The sequence below is a fragment of the Rhinopithecus roxellana genome, chromosome 18 (genome assembly GCF_007565055.1).
Source record: "Rhinopithecus roxellana isolate Shanxi Qingling chromosome 18, ASM756505v1, whole genome shotgun sequence".
NCBI lineage: Eukaryota > Metazoa > Chordata > Mammalia > Primates > Cercopithecidae > Rhinopithecus > Rhinopithecus roxellana.
Window position 1 is genome coordinate 46,655,226 of NC_044566.1, and position 13,882 is coordinate 46,669,107.

General features: G+C 35.9%; 1 protein-coding gene across 9 annotated transcripts in view; it reads left to right on the plus strand.

The window, feature by feature from the left end:
• Nucleotides 1-13,882, plus strand: part of ZC3H13 (zinc finger CCCH-type containing 13) — a 102,767-nt gene that overhangs the window by 70,856 nt on the left and 18,029 nt on the right. For all 9 annotated transcript variants that reach the window (XM_030922096.1, XM_030922101.1, XM_030922095.1 and 6 more), the window contains 3 exons: nucleotides 1,905-2,369; nucleotides 6,513-6,704; nucleotides 10,703-11,258. In XM_030922096.1, coding sequence (XP_030777956.1) covers nucleotides 1,905-2,369; nucleotides 6,513-6,704; nucleotides 10,703-11,258 — 1,213 coding nt within the window. The remainder of the gene's footprint in view (nucleotides 1-1,904; nucleotides 2,370-6,512; nucleotides 6,705-10,702; nucleotides 11,259-13,882) is intronic.

The following is a 13,882-nucleotide window of genomic DNA, read 5'->3' on the forward strand; positions in this document are numbered from 1 at the left end:
GTGAGTGGAGTACAGCAGTCTCCTATGAAACATGTTGAATTTAGTATTCTCTTCCTATCAACAGTGCAAGCAATAATTAATTGGGTTCTTTTGTTCAAGAAAATGGCAGTTGAGAATGATATTCAAGAAAATAGGCAGGGACTGGGGAAAGCACCTATTTGATAGAATTTTTTGTGTGTGTGTATGATTTTGGGACTAGGTCAGCACAGCAGTATTTATGGAACATTGGTAAGATGGGAAAATTCTCTTATGTTGTACCTTTCTCTAAATTTTAATAAGATATTTAACAACTAGAATTGATCAGGAATATAGTACATATTTAATGACTTCTTATTGAATGAAAACTCCATTAACATTATTAAACATACTAATGAAGGGAAAATAGTAAGCAATTGAGTCTCACAGGAATGCTTGTATTAAGGGATTCTTCTCGTAACAAACCATAATTGTTTTAACTTCTTTGTAAGTACTTAAAAAATTGTTCCTCTCTATTTAGATGTCATTTTCTGAAATAAGGATAATTTCGGTGGAAGGATAGGGAGGTAGGTAAAGAACAAAATACAGTATCTAGATGTATTTGTAAAGACAGATGGGCGCATCATGAGAAAAAGATCTGGCACTAAGTGAACACATTTCCAGGCACAGCTGGTATTGGGGGAGGAGTAGAAGTGAAAGATATTTACAGAAAGGGATGGAGATATGTCAGATCTTTGCCTCTTGCCTTTGTCCTTAAACGGGATTTGTGGATATGGATATATGGACAAAGGAATTGGTGGGGGAGATAGGTTATTGATGAGGGTCTGAGGGCCTTGTGGTTACAAGATGTTTAGGTCCATGAGAAAGTCTGTGGGCCTAGCCACTAGACAAAGAGAAAAGGAGGTAAACTTATAATGTTTTGGGCATGAGGCTGCTAGAGTTGCCAAAATAGCCTCAGACTAGGGCAATTCCAGAGTATATCCAGAGTATACTTGCAGAAGAATCTGATAAAAAGGGCAGAATTTATTCTTTGAGGTTCTTTTGTTAATTCTTTGGCTTCATATCCGATTTGTTATAATCAGTTTATGCCCTTTCTAAATATATGTAAAGAGTGGTTTCTAATCTTTCCAAATTATGGGATTGACTAAGCCATTTAAGTTTTGGGTCTCTATTTCTTTATTATAAAATGACATGGTTTTTTCAGATAGTCAGTGTGATTCAGTCCAGCTGTTAAAAAGTGAAAGTATTTTTTTTTCTATGAAATGCTTTTTTGTTTGTTCGTTTTAAAGAGAAAAAGTCTCATCTTACTATGTTGCTTAGGCTGAACTCGAATTCCTGGATTCAAGCGATCCTCCTACCTCAGCCTTCCAAGTAGCTGGCACTGTAGGTACATGCCACCACACCCAGCTAGAAAGTGCTCTAAGAAAGCTTTAAAGACTTGCACACATGAGTGTTATACCATTAAAAAGTGCAGGAAAAGAGAGTGAATAACAATATCACTTAACCAGCTAGCTTACTCACCATAGGCTACCCTCAAGTACTTAAGTACTTTTGAGGAGGTCACATACGGTCTAGTTTAGCCTGGCTTAATAGTTGACAGAAAAGATTAAAGTAACTGAAGTGTCTTTATATATAAAAGTGGTTTCTAAAAAGTAGGCCATCAATGATAGGAGATCAACTTATTTGTTTCAGTTGTTTAGGATCTGTAAGTATAGGTAAGTCGGGGCAGAGGAAATTCATGTTCAGAGTTTAATGAAGAACATTGTTATCAAGTGTTAATTATCTTTGGGATTTTAGCTTCTTATTTTTTGCAAAGAACATGAATTGTCATTGTAATAAAATTTTTAAAGTTCTGTATTAAATATGTTGTCTGGTTTTCTGAAACTTTGTAAAGGCAATTACAGTCGATTTCCAAAATTGCATTATAGATACTAGGGGCAAACGAGACAGAGAAAAGGACTCAAGAGAAGAACGAGAGTATGAACAGGATCAGAGCTCTTCTAGAGACCACAGAGATGACAGAGAACCTCGAGATGGTCGGGATCGGAGAGATGCCAGAGATACTAGGGACCGAAGGGAACTAAGAGACTCCAGAGACATTCGGGACTCAAGAGAGATGAGGGATTATAGCAGAGATACCAAAGAGAGCCGTGATCCCAGAGATTCTCGGTCCACTCGTGATGCCCATGACTACAGGGACCGTGAAGGTCGAGATACTCATCGAAAGGAGGATGCATATCCAGAAGAATCCCGGAGTTATGGCCGAAACCATTTGAGAGAAGAAAGTTCTCGTACTGAAATAAGGAATGAGTCCAGAAATGAGTCTCGAAGTGAAATTAGAAATGACCGAATGGGCAGAAGTAGGGGGAGAGTTCCTGAGTTACCTGAAAAGGGTAAGGTTTTTGACTTGTCAATGAACTATGTCTTATATAGAAAGTATAACATCTCCTAAGATTTCTAATATGTTGTTTCTTACATTCGTTATCATTTTGTCACAGTAATTTTTAATTAATTGAACTTATAGTCTTCCTTATAAATTCCTAATTGGAATTACTAGTTAAAATAGCAGAAGGTAAATGGAGCTTGAGCTAGACCCCCCCAATTATATCCAGTCATGCCCGTCATCTTGATTAATGTAGAACACTAAGAAAATCACTATCAGACAAAAAAGTAGAATCACAAGGAAGTTACTTTCTTTTAAATAGTTATAAATATGATAAAATGTTCATTAAATTAAAGTAGAATTAAAGTGGTGGGTTTTCAAAATTGTTCGCATCAGAAATGACTGATTTGTGTATTCTTCAGTATTTGTACTTGCTTCAGACCCTGTCAAACTGCCACATGTCATTATCTTGAGCCATTTTTCTTTTCATAAAAAGTATTTGCCATCACCCAAATGACTTAAATATATTGTAACTATTTCCAAACTGCTGAGACTTAATTATCATGTCCTCTCTTTACCTCCACCTGCTTTTCTCCCCTCTCCCCAAACACTGCTGCAGAACTTTGATCACTTTTATTCTTTCCATTGGTCTGTTAGTCAATCCTTGGTCAGTATTACAGCTTCATATTTGTGTTGAGGGTCCTTTAGCTTCTTTGAGCTGCCTTGTGTTTTCTTGACCCTTTACTTTTTCATGTCAATTTTAGAAAACAGTTTTTAATTTCATAAAAAATTGTTGGATTTTTATTTCAAATGCATCAACTTAATTTATAATATTTCCAATATTTTTTACATTTTTTTTTCCTGGGTATCCTCTATTTTTGTTGCCATTGTAAATAGTGCTTTTACATTTTGTAAGATAAAAAAAATTCTTAATTATGCATTTACATGGTTCAAAATTTTGAATGTATAAAAGGATATATAGTGAAAAGCCTCCCTTGTACCCTGACCACTCTTTTGCCAGCTTTGTATATATTCTTCCCAAAAAACATTTTACGCAAGCAAATAAATATTCATTTGATTTCCCCTCTGGATTTACAAAAATAATTTTTAAAAACACTGGAAAAAACTATGTACTGTTTTATATCCTACTGTTTTCAACCAGTAAAAATATCTTTCATGTCTTTCTTTGTGGTAAACAGCTATTTTCTTCTTTTGGCACATGTTGTCTATTGTAGAATATACCATAAAGTCAGCAAGTGCTGCATTACTGGGTATTTTGGTTTTCCAATCTTTATCTCTTTCAAACAATGCTTTAGTGAATAACTGTGTACGTATGTCACTAAATGGTGTCTTTTAAAACATTGCATTTTCTAATGCTTTGTTGGTACATGGAAATGGTAATTGGCATTTGTATATTAATCTTACATTTAAATGATGTTGCTGTATTTTCTTGATCTAATTAGATTGTCTTAACAAATGTTCCTAGGAACAGACTGATTTGGCTCTTTTCTGATTATTAATTTTCTGTCAGTAACCTGCTGAGCATTTTTATCAATACAGTGTTAAATATAAGTAGAGTGGGCTTTGCTTTGTTTCAGATTTTAAAGGATTGTTGCTGGCATTTTATTACTAAGTATGGTGTTCGTGGATTTTTTGCAGATGCTTTTTATTGCGTTAAGGATTAAGTTCTCTCGCCCCATTTCAGTTGTCAGAAAATACTCTGTTGAAAGTCAGTTCTTTGGGAAATGTATTTGTTAACTCTTATTTTGTGGCTCAGTGGTCTGTTTTTGTAAGTGTTCTACATATGCTTTCAAGGGAGTTGCATTTGTAATGGTTGAATGCAGAGTGTTTCTCTAAGATAAAGTTTGTTTAACTACACTTTCAAATCTACATGTAATTTTTCTTAGTCTGCTTGTTCTGTCATTACAGAGAGGTGAGTTAAGTCTTCCACTATCATTGTGGAATTTGTACATTTGTTCATTTCTTCTTATAGTTTGATCATTTTTTTGTTTGACTACTTTTAGGCTTTGCTCTTAGGTACACATAAGATGAGTTGTTTATTTCTTTATTCATTATAGAATGACTGTTTATGCCAGGTTCAGGTTGAGCATCCCTAATCTGAAATTCTCCAAAATCTCAAACTTTTTAATGTATTTTCTTTCTTTCTTTTTTTTTTCAACTATAGCCACTAGCAACTCTGATAAAATCTAGCCATTTTGAGAGCTGACGTAACACTCAGAGGAAATGCTTATTGGAGTATTTTGGATTTCCAATGTTTCAGATTAGGGATGCTGAATCAATATAATGCAAATATTCCAAAATCCAAAACACCTGTGGTCCCAAGCATTTCAGATAAAGGGCATTCAGCCTGCATTTTTCTTGAAGATTGTTTTGCTGGCAGCTGTCTTTTGGTTAGTATTTGTTTGATATATCTTTTTCTATCCTTTCAGGCTTTTTTTTTTTTTTTTAATGTAACTCTAAACAACATATAATTTTAGACACAGTAAATCTCCTCATTGTATCTTCTTTCATTCTTAACTTTTAAATTTTTCATCTCTTTATCTGTTTTGCCTCTAGGTCATATTCTCAGACTTAACTTCTAGTTTACCAGTTCTTTCTTAGCTGCATCTGATTTGATGGTTAACCCATTCATTCCTAGATGTTATATGTAGCCTTTTTGTAGTCTTTAAAAATGTTTTACATTTTTTCTTCCTGGTCTTTAATTATTAAAATATTTTTCATATCTATTTTGATTATTAAAATACCCATAGAATCATGCTGTAAATCTTTTAGGTCTCAAAAGCCTGTTACATTTATATTCTTTGTGTTTTTGTTTGTTTTTTAAATCTTGGGGAAGTGCTTGTTGATTCTGACTTTGGGTGGGTTAGTTTGTCATATGTTCTTTTATGTTTGGAGTGAACTCATCTTGATTATCAAGATTGATTTGTGGTAATTCTATGAGGTTAAGGGCAGGGCCCTCAGAGTTTCCGTCTGTTTTTGCCAGATATTCCTAAATTATCACAGCCCCAGGACTGCTTCTTTCTCTACTTCTAACCCTCCCTGCTCAAAAAAGGTTTTTTTTTTTTTTTTTTTAATTTCATTTTGTTTTGAAGTAATTAGGAATTCACAGGAGATTGCAAATAAATGTACAGGGAAACTTTGTTTATCCTTCTCCCAACTTCTCCAGTGTTAACATCTCACATCCTACCTGTAGTATAGTATCAAAACCAAACAACTGACATTGGTACAATCCATAGAATTTATTCAGATTTCACCAGTATACATGCACTTGGGTGTGTGTCTGTATGTAGCTTTATGCAGTTTTATCATATGTGTAGCCCATTTCCATAGTCAAGATACTCATCTGTAATATCCTAAGATTGCCTTTTATTATCCCCTTATAGCCACAATTCTCGCCTGGCCCCCGGCCCCAACCCCTGGCAGTCTCTTATGTGTCCTTTATCCTGTAATTGTCTCATAAATGGAATAATGCTGTATGTGTCCTGTTGAGATTGGCTTTTTCACTCAGCATAATTTTTTCTTGGGGTTCATCCAAGTTGTTGCATGTATCAGTCATTTATTTTTATTGCCGAATAATATTCCATGGCGTGCACGTGCCACAGTTTAATTGTTCACCCATTGAAAGACATTAGTGTACTTTGCAGGTTTTGGCTGTTACGAACAAAACCACTGTGAACGTTTGTTTCCCACATATGTTAATGAAAATTTTCACATACAATTTAATGTCATTAACCTTGGTGTTCTATGTTGGAATGTTTTCACTGTAAACTGTATTTAAGCAATAATACATACCCATTTTTTTCATTATTTTTATATATCTGTGAATTAGATATGAAGAAATAGTGTTTTTTTGGCGGGGGGGACAGGTTAACTTTAATGAATCTTATAGTTTTATGATTTTATCGTATGACTTTTATATAGATAGAGAAAACTGAGACTTTGTCTACTCAGGTCAGTCATTGGACACCTTGGTTGTTCTGATTCATTGCTTGATACTCTTTTCAGGAGTGATTACCACACTTTGGAATATTAAATATATATATTAGTGGTTTTTAGGAGGAAAGATGTGACTGATGAAATTTGTTGAATAAAGTGTATGTGGTAAACATTTGTGTGACTGTCCTTTGTTTAGGAAGTCGAGGCTCAAGAGGTTCTCAAATTGATAGTCACAGTAGTAATAGCAACTATCATGACAGCTGGGAAACTCGAAGTAGCTATCCTGAAAGAGACCGATATCCTGAAAGAGACAGCAGAGATCAAGCAAGGGATTCTTCCTTTGAGAGAAGACATGGAGAGCGAGACCGTCGCGACAACAGAGAGAGAGGTTTGTCAAACAGAATTTTATTAAATAGTGAACAATATCAATTGGGTGAATTGTTTTTTAAAAGTTACCAATTTACTTTTTAATATAAAATATATTTTAAGGCTTGTGCTTGATGACACACTTGAAACTATTATATATACTCATATAATCTTTGTTCACATGGTTTGGGAGGGATTATGTCAATATCTAGTGACCAGTACCTACTGGCAACAAAGTGCAAAAACTTGGGTGCCCTGCTGTGTGTCTCTCATCTTAACCAAATAGCTTGCAAACCTTTAAAGAATGTAGATGGTTGGGTTCCATTCCAGGCAATTCTGATTCAAGAAATACCTAAACTTCACATCTGAGTATCCTGGCTACTCACTCATTCGCTGTGATCAATAGAATTTTATAAGGACTTTCAGAGAGGAGCAATAAAAAAATAAAAATTAAAAAATTAAAAAAAAAATGATAGGGCTAGGGATTGTTTAGAGAAATATTTTATTTGTATTCTATCCTGAGAAGATATAGTATTTGCTTTAGCTAATTTTGCATTCTTATATGTCTTAAGCTAAAACTTTTTCTGTTCATCTATCAGATGATCTCTTAAATCAATTTTGAAGCAAGATTAGGAAGCACTTTTAAGAAGCGTTGTAAATACTTTCTTTGCCAATTTGGCAAGCTTTTGTTTCTGTACTTATTCGGGCCTTTAAACATTAAAAATTTTATGAAGGTCTTACTAACCTTGGCTGAAGTAAGGTTCACTATAATGCCTAGATTAATATAGCATGAAACTTGATGGCCCAGAGAATTGAATATTGATACTTTATTATGGGCTGAATCAAAGAGGTAATATTATATCTTGATTGGTTAGTAGTAGAAGAAGAATAAAGTTTCTAAGGCATCGTCTACTTTTGGGAGCATAGATAGGATCAGAAGTAGGAGAATTGATTGGGTTGAGTTTGTATGGTAAGCCTAATGCATTTTGGTTAAAAGATATGTAGAATTTCCTTAGTTACAGATAGGGCTGGAGTTTCTATGTTCTGTTTTGATATCTGAAATTATTTCTTCCCTAGGACTTTTAGAACTGATGATACTTTTTTTAAAATCTCTTTTTTCCTTTTTTTCTATTTTCATATCCTTGCTCAGATTTTTCTCATCTCATGCCTGAATTCAGTAGTACCATTTGGTTTCAATCTTATGGTTAGTTCAGCCACATTGATCTTCTGCTAGGTGCCAAGAACTCTGATAATTGCTTTACATATATTCTGACTTAATCTTTACAATATCCTTGTAAGTGTAGGTATGATAAAACAATTCATGTTTTCAGAGTTTTGGGGATTAGATCTAAGAGTAGTAAGATTACAATATTATAGAGAAGTAGGTTCCAGATCTGGAATTCAAACTCAGGTCTTCTGAATTCAGTTCTCTATTTTAATTTTACTGTAACTACTTCGATAATTATCAGATGTATGATTGAAATAAAAATATATTTTGGAGGCTAATGAATATTTTACAAATATTTGTTGAGTACCCATGTTAGGCACTTTGCTAGGCACTTGAGGTACAATAATTCTTATCCTTGTAGAATTTAATGGGGAGAGGGAAGAACTCCCCATCCAAAAAAGCAAAGTAGGATGAATGCTACTACTCTATATAAAAGTTCTGTGAGAAGACAAAGGAGCAAACTCAATTCTGAGCAATTCCAAGAAAGCTGTCTAAAGAAGTGACATCTGAATTAGGGCCTGAAGGATAAAAGGAAACTATAGAAGGAGCACTTTACAGGGAGAGGGTGCAGCATGTATAGACACCAGGACTGAAAGAAACATGTGCTTCGGAGTAGTAAGGAATTATGTTACAATATTGAAGTCAGAGTATGCTATAATTGGCAAGGTAGAAAAGAAGCCAGAGAAAAGGACTGATGAAAGACGATAGGCCAGGTAGTAAATGACCCAACTTTAGCCTAGTCAGGCTAAAAATTTGATTTTAATTGCCTTTCACTGCCTACAAGATAACTGCTTTTAAGCCGTTGGAAGAAATAATTTTCATCAAAAACATATTAAGGATGTTGGGAAAGATTGAAAACAAGGATACCAATTAGACTGTTGATGACATAGGCATCTAAGAAGACCTGATCAAGGTCTGAGTTAATAACTATATCTGTGGGGACAGAGAAAGGAACAAAGAAATATTTTAGAAGTGAAGTTGATGGTACTTGGATATGATGAGACTTACACAACTCAGAGATTATCAGCTTTAATGAATTGGTATGTCGTTTATTAAAATAAGGAAATGTGTAAGTAGAAGCACATCTTTGAATAACACATTTTGGGGGAAAGATAGGGGAAGATAGTTTAGACATACTAAAGTGATGTTCTTATATTCTTTGCATTTTCCTTTGAAGAAAGCATTGATATTTTGGTTGGGAAAATAAAATATATCTCCCATTAAAGCATGTCTGAATAGTCTATTTGCTGATATTGCTGTAATTAGAAATTTAAAGTATGATTTGCTATAAGTTATGGTATTGAGTTTGTTTCAGGTTATCTTGTAATGATTATGATGTTGGTATGACTCCTTCAAACTAGGAATTCAGACAATACAAAAGATGGGTAGATAGCATTCTAGGAATCCAAAGTATGATACAGAAGAGCCACTTGAAGTTGGTTTCATCAAAAGTAAAAGCATTTAAGAAAACTGACTTCTAATGCATCTGTCATCTCTGTGACATTGGGAAGACAACTCTGGAGCATAATTTCTGTTTTTAAATAGAAGGGGGGAGAAGCGACTGTGTAGGATTTCATTTTGATTTCACTTTAAAATGCTATGATCATTTGTATCTGGGTCTATAACCTCTAAAATAGTAAAGATAGATAGATCTTGTCTTTTTAATCAGTGATTAGGAAGGGAAATCCAAAGTACCATATTGAACCCTTCCTAGAAACATCCTAAAATTATTCTGCTTAATGAGTTGATGTTAGATGTTCCACTTACCAACCTGTTGGCCTTATTATTATGATATTTATCAAACAACCAGTAGATATATAGTATGTAAATGGAAACATCACAGTAGCCTAGATCAGACTACAGTAGTTGCTTTGAAAAATGACTATCTCTTTGAAAAAGTTCATGCCATCCTCTTATACGTTTTTTTATCCCAGACTAATTTTCTGCTCAACGGGGTATTTGGGCAGCATGCATTCATTTACTCTGTTTATGTGATTTGTGTGTACATGGAAAAAATTTAAATAGAATGTGATGAGGTTATCAGTTAACATTTTAAGAAAACAACTCTTCATCTGAGTAGTCATTTATATAATTAAGTAAAGCTTCTAATTTATTAGTAATTGGTTATTAATTACAAATATATATCACTAATATGAAACACTTTTTACATTTATTTCAAGATTGCTAGACATCAGTACCCTTAATATTACAGTTCATGATAAGAGATTGATATTGCAGCAACAAATTCTGACATATGTTTTGTTCACTATATTTTCCTCACATAATAGCTGCACTTTGATTTGTATATATTTTGGCCTGAAATTAGAGGTGTGACTTACGAGGGAAATTTTTTTTTTCCTTCAGCTCCTATGTTCTACACCTCCTGCTGCCCCTATCCTTTGCCACCAGTGTTCTCAGGTCCTGCTGGGGGGACAGAGAAGATCAGAGGTGAAGGGTAGAGATGGCAGAAAGTGGGGTTGGAGCAGTGGGCTGGAGGTAGGGTAGGGAGCATGCAGAGAAAGATCAAAGGTGGATCAGTGGGAGTGGGGAAGGGGGTTGACGGGGAGCAGGAAACATGGTAGTTAGAGGGCAAATAAAAATTATCTTTAAAAAATTTAAGGTCTAGGGGTGATTGTTACTTGGATATTAAGTTAAAATTAAATATGCTACTCGGTTTGTAATTTGTTGCCAGTGTGACCCTATACACAGATAAAATTTAAGATTTACCATGCTGTCTTACCAATAGGTTATCTGTCAAATTAATCACTGACAAAACTTGATTTTCATTGTAGATCAAAGACCAAGCTCACCAATTCGACATCAGGGAAGGAATGACGAGCTTGAGCGTGATGAAAGAAGAGAGGAACGAAGAGTAGACAGAGTGGATGATAGAAGAGATGAAAGGGCTAGAGAGAGAGATCGGGAACGAGAACGAGACAGGGAGCGGGAGAGAGAGAGGGAACGTGAACGGGATCGGGAAAGAGAAAAAGAGAGAGAACTAGAAAGAGAACGTGCTAGGGAACGGGAGAGAGAAAGAGAAAAAGAGAGAGATCGTGAAAGGGATAGAGACCGAGACCACGATCGAGAGCGGGAAAGAGAGAGGGAGCGAGACAGGGAAAAAGAACGGGAACGAGAAAGAGAAGAAAGAGAGAGGGAAAGAGAGCGAGAACGGGAGAGAGAGCGAGAGCGAGAACGGGAACGAGAAAGAGCGAGAGAAAGGGATAAAGAACGAGAACGCCAGAGGGATTGGGAAGACAAAGACAAAGGACGAGATGACCGCAGAGAAAAGCGAGAAGAGATCCGAGAAGATAGGAATCCAAGAGATGGACATGATGAAAGAAAATCAAAGTAAGAATAATTATCAGTCAGTTATTATATGTATCTGGTGTTTAAAGTTTTTTTACCCAGCACTTTGGGAGGCCGAGGCGGGCAGATTCCTTGAGGCCAGGAGTGGGCAACATGGCAAACTCCATCTCTACAGAAAATACAAAAATTAGCTGGACATAGTGGTACATGCCTGTAGTCCTAGCTACTTGGGAGGCTGAGATGGGAGGATTGTTTGAGCCTGAGAGGCAGAGGTTGCAGTCAGCCAAGGTTATGTTGTTGCACTCCAGCCTGGGTGGAGACCTTGTCTCCAAAAAAAAAAAAAAAAAAAAAAGTTTTTTCAGTTGTCTAGAAAAAATAATTTTTAAATTAAGACAGGAATCAGTGAACTTGTATCCCATCACATCCCTTAGACTAGTCACCAAGGGATATCACCTGTGCCATTCTGATGATCCTTCATGAGTTTTATGTGCTTGTAATTATGGAGTCACTACCCCTAGGCTGCAGGAAGCATTCACAATGTGTTAGAACTGAGGGAATCCTTGTAATCACTGCATGGTTCAAAGATGAGAGAAAAGGAAGTGTCTTCTCTTGTGCTGTGGAGTAGTTCTTTGGGGTCAAAAGATGTGTTCTTGGTGTCTCATATATCGAGGGCATCCCCCCCCACCCCGCTCACCCCCTTTTAACCAAAAAAGCGCTTACTTGCTCAAATATCTAGGAAGTTGGAGATTAGCTTTTGCTTGTTCTGATGTGGCTATATCCAGATTCTCAAACAAAGCATTAGCAGTTTCCGTCTCTCCAGTTTCCCTCTGAATTAATTTCAGTCTCAGAAAGGTTTTCTCCAGATGATGGCTAAGATGGCTCCAGAGTTGTCCCTGTCATCTTGGCAGTCCTCTCTGTGTTGGGGCTGTCATTAGTTGATGGGGAGACTGTAATTGACTAAGCTGATCCCAGTGTTCGTGAGAATTCTAGACTCCAATTGGTCAATTTTGAAGTTCTATGGGTACAAAACAAAACTTTTATTAGAGTTAACTGCTTTTTTGCCTCCAACTGGGATAAACACTGGTTTACCTTGCCAAAACATACTGAGAAAATAATTTATGTATCTTCAGTTTTCTTGCTCCTACCTCCAGCTCGTTTGCCACAGGGTGAATACAGGCTCCCTACTTTAGGCTTTTTTCATCCTCCCTATTGTGGGTTATGGTTAGGGCCAAACAACACAGCACAGAAGTAGAACCTTCTTCCCTTAGGTCTTGGCTTCTCTTTAATCTGCAGCCATGGTTTTCTGTAGTACACCCCCTGGATTACTTTCCTGCTTTCCTCTCCTTACATTTTGAACAATCTTACCTGAACATAAACTTCAGAGATACCTTTTTTAACACATGGAGGCACAGGTACATATTCCCGCCCTCCCTACCCCCTACTTTTCTGACCTCTTTATTTTCTAAGATTAAAATTCTGAAATCTTTGTTATTTATCTTTTATTCAGTCCTATGTTTTCATTAATACAGATTGAGCATCCCAAATCCAAAATTTCAGAATTTGAAATGCTCTAAAATCTAATGCTTTTTAAGCGCTGACATGACACTCAGGGGAAAAGCTCATTGGAACATTTCAGATTTTCAGATAAAGGATGCACAACCAGTAAGTACAATGCAAATATTCAAAACCCAAAGCATTTCATGGATAAGGGATACTCAAACTGTATTTTTTTCATGCTTCTGATATCTGCTTATAATAGCAAAAGTTTTTCTGGTTTTTCATGGTTAGACAATCTAAGAGTTGACAGTGACCCCAGAAATTTAGAAGTTGAATAACTCTCTAACAGAAACTACGTGAGATTAATATCTTAATCTTTCATTAACTGTATTGTCATCTCAGTAGTTCAGTTTATCCAGCACTTTTTTTAACTGCTGTTATGTAGAAGGTTTGCCAAATTGCCGTATTTTATTTTACTCTAATTGTGTTTATTTAGGTATTTCCTAGAAATAACTTTTTCTCATGTAACACATCACCACATAAGTTAGTAGCTTAAAACAACAACCATTTATTTGCTCATGATTCTGTGGATTGGCAGTTTTTCTTGGGCTCAATAGAGTGGTTGTTCTACTGGTCTCACTTGGAGTAACTCATATATCAACATTCCATCTGACAATGCAGCTGGGCCTGGAGGCCCAGGATTGTCTCACTCATGTGTCTGGCAAACAGGACATCTTGTTTCTCCTTCACTTGACCCCCTGAACTTCAGTAGTCTAAACTCTGCTTTACATGTGATGGTATAAACATAGCAAGAGGGCAGAAGCTGAAGCGGCAAGGCCTCCTGAATCGTCTTCACATTTGCACAGTGTCACTTTCACCCCCTTCTCTTGTCATAGCATGTCATTAGATATGAAAAATGGGGAAATAGGCCAGTTATTGATGGGAGAGGAGCCTTGGATAAAGTAGTACACAAGCTTGGGCCTGTGAATTGTCATATTACACCTGGGGCCTTCTCCACATGATTGCTCATCTATATAAAGGAGCCGTCTAGGATATACATGTGTTGCAATGTTTTTGTTTTATTTTTATTTCAATAGCTTTTGGGGTACAAGAGGTTTTTGGTTACCTGGATGAATTCTGAGATTTTAGTGCACCTGTCACCTGAGTAG